The sequence below is a fragment of the Lichenostomus cassidix genome, chromosome 20 (genome assembly GCF_008360975.1).
Source record: "Lichenostomus cassidix isolate B80296 chromosome 20, HeHo_3.0, whole genome shotgun sequence".
Taxonomy (NCBI): domain Eukaryota; kingdom Metazoa; phylum Chordata; class Aves; order Passeriformes; family Meliphagidae; genus Lichenostomus; species Lichenostomus cassidix.
In genome coordinates this window covers 87,263-93,262 of record NC_139500.1, presented here as the reverse complement: position 1 = coordinate 93,262, position 6,000 = coordinate 87,263, and the positions used below count along the sequence as shown (strand labels likewise).

Here is a 6,000-nt window from a genome sequence, read left to right as displayed (position 1 = left end):
TTTTTGTTGGGTAGGGGTTTTTTTGGTTTGTTTTCCTCTGGGTAAGGAAATTTAGCACTGCTTTCTGTAAGCCCAGTATGCGTTGCTGTGAAGAATGTATCACTTTCCTTTCTGACACTAGTGCATTCAGCCATTCTTGTTAGAAGATGTGGTTCTAGATGTCAGCAGTATTTCTGCTAAAGAAAAGATACAATCATCAGAGAAAAAACCATCTTTGCTGGAAAAACATGGTCTGTATACTGCATTTGGAAGAGGAAACTACTGAGTATCAATGCCTATAAGCAGAAGAATAGCTTTTTAATGCTCCACTTTGGAAATAAATTGCTAGAAAAGAAATGCTGTTGTAGAATTTCCTAAACATGCTATTTCGGTATCTTTACTGTATGTCATGTAGATTTGGAAAATCTGACATTTCACATTTACATTCTCATCCTTAGAAAAGGAATTTGTTATAGCAAAGTCCTCAAAACTTTACTTACCCCCAGAAGTCCTCAGATTACTCTGACTGCTTCCTCAGGTACCTTGGACAAAATTTCATGAGGTCCTTTTCATTTGAATAGATTTAGCTATGTCAGTATTGTATTGCTCATCCCTTGGTATTTTCTGAAAAGCTTATAGTGAAAGTGTATTTTGTATTTCAGCTTTCTTTACAGTGCCTGTTATTAGCATTTTCACCTTAAATAAGGGGACTAAATTTTCCATGGTTTCTGGCTGTGCATACACAAACAGGATAACTGAGAGCAAGATTGTGCCAGAGCAATGGATGTAAGCAGACTGTACTCAGTGGAAAAAGAGTCAGCAAATCTTTTCATCAATCTCGATGTACAACTTACCTGGTCTGGACCCATAGGCATTCCTGACATAGGCATGGTATTAATACTCATCTGTCCAATATGGCCACTGCTGCCATTCATGTGCATCATACTGTATGCTGCTGGATTACCTTGATGGCTGAACTGCTGCTGGGGAAAAGAACTGAAGCACAAAAGGACAAATAAAATTACCTTATGAGAAGTTTACACACTGATGTATTGCCTTCCCTGCACCAGCTGTCAACACATGAAAGATAAAACTATTTTCACATTTACCCGTTTTTACCTAGTATCTGTTTAACATGGAAACTTCCCTCCCAAAAGGAATTTTGAGTTTTTAGAAATGCACAGTTGTATGTGTATGCCTAATGTAACCTTTTTGGAGGCTCCTATTAAGATTGTATCATCCATTGTAATACTATTTGAACTTTTGTACTTGCACCCCTGCCCCCCCCCTTTATTTTTTCCATGTTTCAAGACTGAATGTTGCTTCTGGTTACAAAGATTGAAGAGGTCTAATATGAATTGATGGAGCTAAGCATAAAATACACCTAATCACTCTATTTCCTAGAGCAGGATGAAGGACAATACAGACACTAGAGAGACAGATTTTTTTTCATCGTGTAAATCCTTTTCATACTACATGCTATTTAACATAGTTTCTACTTCCAGCAAAATGGAAAACCGTTTTTGAGAAACAGGTTGTAATGTTGAAGTTCACCTGTTTCTGGGCATGCTTCCTGAGGACCAGCCCTTCATCTCTGTGGACTGGTACATTGTGGCTGACTGAGGATGCTGCAGCATAGGGTTCTGGGAGGGTCCAATTCTTGATGATATCATTTGATTGGGAGGGCTTGATACTCTACTAAATGCAGGATCAGGTTGTTGGCTTATTCCTTAAAACAGAACAAAGGAGACAGTTATCATCACCAGGTACTTTTAGTTTATCTTCTTGCAGTGACTGGAAGGGGAAAAGTCATCCTTTTTTGGTAGCAGTATATTCCATTTTTCAGAATGATTGGATTGGTATTTAGGTAGTTTGGATTAATAAAAAAAGGGAAAAGAAAACCAGACAAATGAGAAAAAACCCAACATGTTAGTACTAGTACCATAATTAGGTGGATAGGGGAATTGCTGTGAAGGAACTTGAGCCATTGGAGGGCCTGTCAAAGCACTATCCATGCTTCCTGAGGCAGTCACATTTGGTGGTGGACTGAAGGCCTGAGGTTGCTGTTGCTGCTGCATCATCATTGCCATCCTCTGTTGTCTAAAATGGTGACTTATTAGTTCCCTGTTACGCTGAGCCACCATTTGAGCATTAAGAAAACCTTGCTGCTATCCCCCAAAGAAAAGAAAAATCACATTAGAAGATGCTTTTACAAATAAAATCATGTCAGAGTCAATCAAACTAATTTCTAAGACCCAGCATATCCATTATCAGAACAGCAAGTTAAGGAAAACCCACAGCCAGTAAAAAAAAAAAAATCAAAACATTAAGACACAAGCTTTCTTTAAATTGTCATTAGTGTTAGACAACTCATAACAATATTTTACATGGAAAAACTGTTGGCATACTGCATTGACAGCATGACCTAATGAACAAATTCCTGTGCAATCCCCGGAATAAGTGAGGTAAAAACACCCATTTTTCTTTTTAATTGTGCAGAGGAACAAAAACAAAGAGGAACGCTGTAAAACCATGAAAGAAGGTTCAAATTCTAAATAGATGGCTACTGTAGTAATTACTTACCTGGGATCCAATTTGTGGCTGCATAACTGGTCTCATCGCTGAGTTTGTACCACTGACTGGATTTTCCATTTTTAGTTCAAGCGTTTGACGGGTCTGATTCATAAACTTGGAAAAGGACATTTTAGCACTATTAGCTTGAAAATAACAGTATCTTAACAAAAAATGGCAACTCCTGCAAAAACACTTTCTTTACAGACCTCTTGAATCCATAAAGTGCAATGGCTAATTTTTGCCTTGTCTAATGTGCCTGAAGAAGCAAAATATTTGTTTAAGCAGCTCAAACATACACAAAAAGAAAAACCTTTCAAACAGTGCAGTACTAACTGGCTTTGGTTTTTTATTTCCCTTAGAATTAGCACTCTTTAGGAACAAAGATCAGACTACCTATTTGTTCCAAATAATTAGTGTCACAGAAAACCAAGAGAGAACACAGTATTTTCTAACATTGCCATTCCATATGTGTAGATGGAAGGGTTGAAAAATGGAAGATCGGCAAGGAGAGAGAAAAAGAAGTTGTTTTTAGAATTGTTTTCTCTCAAAGACCAACCATGCACCTGGGAGATGCTAGAAAATACTCTGGGTGAGAAAACTCACATATTTCTGTTTGCTCCAGGATGTTGTCTGTCGACGGAGAAAAAATGGAATTTTCTCACAAAAGGTAACAGGATGTTTTGAGACTTAAAAGCCTTGCCCGCAGACTTGGGCCTCTTTGTAAAGGGAGGGAAAGGAGGTAAGAGGGTTGGAAGATGAAAAACTACTGTCTGGTGAAGGACTGTGCACGCTCTAGGCCCTTTTGATATGCAATGCAGGGTTCAGGCCTGGTGCTTTTTGCCCCTGCTAAAATGAGCTTAGCAGAGTATGCATATCTGTTTTTTGGAATCCAAGATGATGGAATAATTCTACTCTTTGCGTATCACCTGTGTGTCTTGGTTGCCTTGGTGTTACCTGCATATATTCTGTTCACGCACCATGCTGCACAGCGGCAGTTCAAGTTTTCCAAGTTTTATTTGTACACTGTATTTAATATCAAGACCTCTGAATTTCCATGTGGGAAATTAAATGCTGAAATCATGCACTGATTTTCGAAGCAGTGTTTTCAACCTATGTAGCTGTATCTATTCTCTCACCTTTCATCCACAGAAAATACCTAAAATTACATCAAATCACTAAATGGAAAGCAAATCCATATATAAGCCCACATGATTAGTTAGAAAACATAGTGAAACCTGATTTACAGAAGAAATATAGCTCTCATTTAATGCTGTGAGGTTCTGAAAAAATACTAATCTTAACACGGATAAAGAGATCATCCAGAAATGTGTTGTACAAAAGTACTGTTTTAACTAGCAGTAGTTTTGTGTCCTGCAGGAACCAATCCAATTTGTAGCTAGGGAGGCTGATGAAGGAGAAACACTTGTCCTAATAAATGTTCTTCCTCTCCTACAGCCATCAGGCACTCAATGAAAAGCACTGTCAAAATGAAAAATCCACCCTTTCAATCATCTGCTGCCATGTCCATTGTATTTGTGAAGCAACATAATTCCGTGTGCAACGAATTCTGAAACATGAAGGAAGTGTAAATGTAGGAGTCAAAAATTACCTGCTGTCCCTGGAGCCTCTGCTGGAGCTGCATGCGCAGCTGCTTTGGTGTGTTGGTCCGAGGTCTCATCACGTTTGCTCGGGGATGCATACTTTGCAGAGGAAAATTGCTCGGTTGGCTCATCTGATTCATCACTGCATTAAAAGACGGCTGTTGTTCCTGCACGTTACTAAAACCTCCTGGCATTGCTGCCCCTTGCCCTTGATAGGGTTGACCATATAACAAAGGCTTCTGGTCGATCATAACTGAAGATTCCTGACCTTGAAATGAATCTTGTTTGGCTTCCAAAGCTTGTCCCTTCAACAGATACAAAAGTGCTTTCACTAGCAGTATATACAGAATTCCTGAAGAAGCAATAAAACTAATTGAGCATCATACACCAACCAGCAGTTTCTTGGGTAAAACACAGCATGGACATCTACTGTTATTTCTGTCTCCAGACCAGTGAAATAGTGAAAGTGATTCTTAATAATAAGAATAATTATTTTTTAATCAATTTTACTGCCCACTGCATACACTGGCAGACCACAAGCCCTTCTGCACTTTTTGATGCTATTTGTACAAACGATAGTGCCATTTTGTGGGTCTTAGCAAGTTCCAGATTATTTACAGAACTTCCTATTTGCTAGCCATGCAAATTCAAGCTGGAACCGAGGAAGAGAGAAGTGTCCACATCACTGCCAGTCACATAATCCACAGCCTAAGCTCAGCTGACAAGAGGTTACTAAAGAAACCAAACACAATTCTCAGCTTCTAGAATTATAATGAATGACACCCAAAACCCACCTTTATATTCCAAGGCATGATATAACAAACTTCAGTAAGAATATGCCATCTTATATTTCTTGTAATGCACAAGAAATTTAATCCATACTGAGCTTCTCCAATGAAAATCACTAGTCAATGTAGAGGTTTCCAAAGGCAAACATATGAAAATGAAGATGAGGACGTGATGAGAAGAAGCAAGTGAGGAGGCCCCATTCACTCTCTTTTCAAGTAAGAAAATAATATCGGTCTTTGGAAAATAAATGGCCCAAATCTATGTTTACTTACTTGGTTTACAAGATCAGGAATTCCTAATGCTCTGTCAATTTCTTCCAGACCTGTGACATCTGTATTACTCAGCAGTGTGTGCAGCTGATCCAGAAGTGCCCTTTCATCATTCTGGCCTTCCATATTTGGTGCCGAACATAAGAGATCATCCAAAGAGCTTCTAACTAATTGTCTATAAACAAACAAACATTAAAGTCATAGAATCATTAAGGTTGGAAAAGTCCTCCAAGATCACTGAGACCAACCTTTGATCAAATACCACCTCGTTAACTACACTACGGCACTAAGCGCAACATCCAGTCGTTGCTTGAACACTTTCGGAGTGGTGTCTCCACCGCCTCCCTGGGCAGCCCATTTCAATGCCTGACCACTTTTTCACTGAAGAAATTAATTACAACCACTACAATGAAAATGACAGTTTTTATATAATATATTGTCCTTGGAGTGATTAAGTACTCCAGTCACCCACGAGACCGAAGTAAGACTTAACAACTTAAGTCCCAGCTTTAGATGTCCTAAAATGTCCAGTCACCTTCCGTGCATTCTTGAACACACGTAACTTCTGTTTTCTCCTGGCTTCTGCCACATGCCAAAGAGATATAATATCAGATTTTCCCTTCTCTTTTTTCTGCGCCTCCCAAACCAAGGATTAATAGATTTTGTTAGCAATGCCTTTTGTGGAGCTAGGTTAAAAGATATCCAGCGTCAGATCAGCAGCAGCAGTGGAAACATTTCTGAAACATTCCAGAAATGGAATTTTTACTCCAATCTGTTATCTCCACTGT

The 6,000-nt window shown here is 38.9% G+C and overlaps 1 protein-coding gene across 1 annotated transcript in view; it reads right to left on the bottom strand.

The window, feature by feature from the left end:
- Positions 1-527: 527 nt before the first annotated feature.
- Positions 528-6,000, bottom strand: part of NCOA3 (nuclear receptor coactivator 3) — a 50,157-nt gene continuing 44,684 nt past the window's right edge. Inside the window, exons 19-24 of the mRNA XM_085079392.1 lie at positions 5,216-5,387; positions 4,163-4,459; positions 2,563-2,667; positions 1,922-2,147; positions 1,534-1,708; positions 528-975 (exon numbers count right to left, since the gene is read on the bottom strand). Of these exons, the coding sequence (XP_084935518.1) occupies positions 690-975; positions 1,534-1,708; positions 1,922-2,147; positions 2,563-2,667; positions 4,163-4,459; positions 5,216-5,387 (1,261 nt within the window). The 3' untranslated portion in view covers positions 528-689. The remainder of the gene's footprint in view (positions 976-1,533; positions 1,709-1,921; positions 2,148-2,562; positions 2,668-4,162; positions 4,460-5,215; positions 5,388-6,000) is intronic.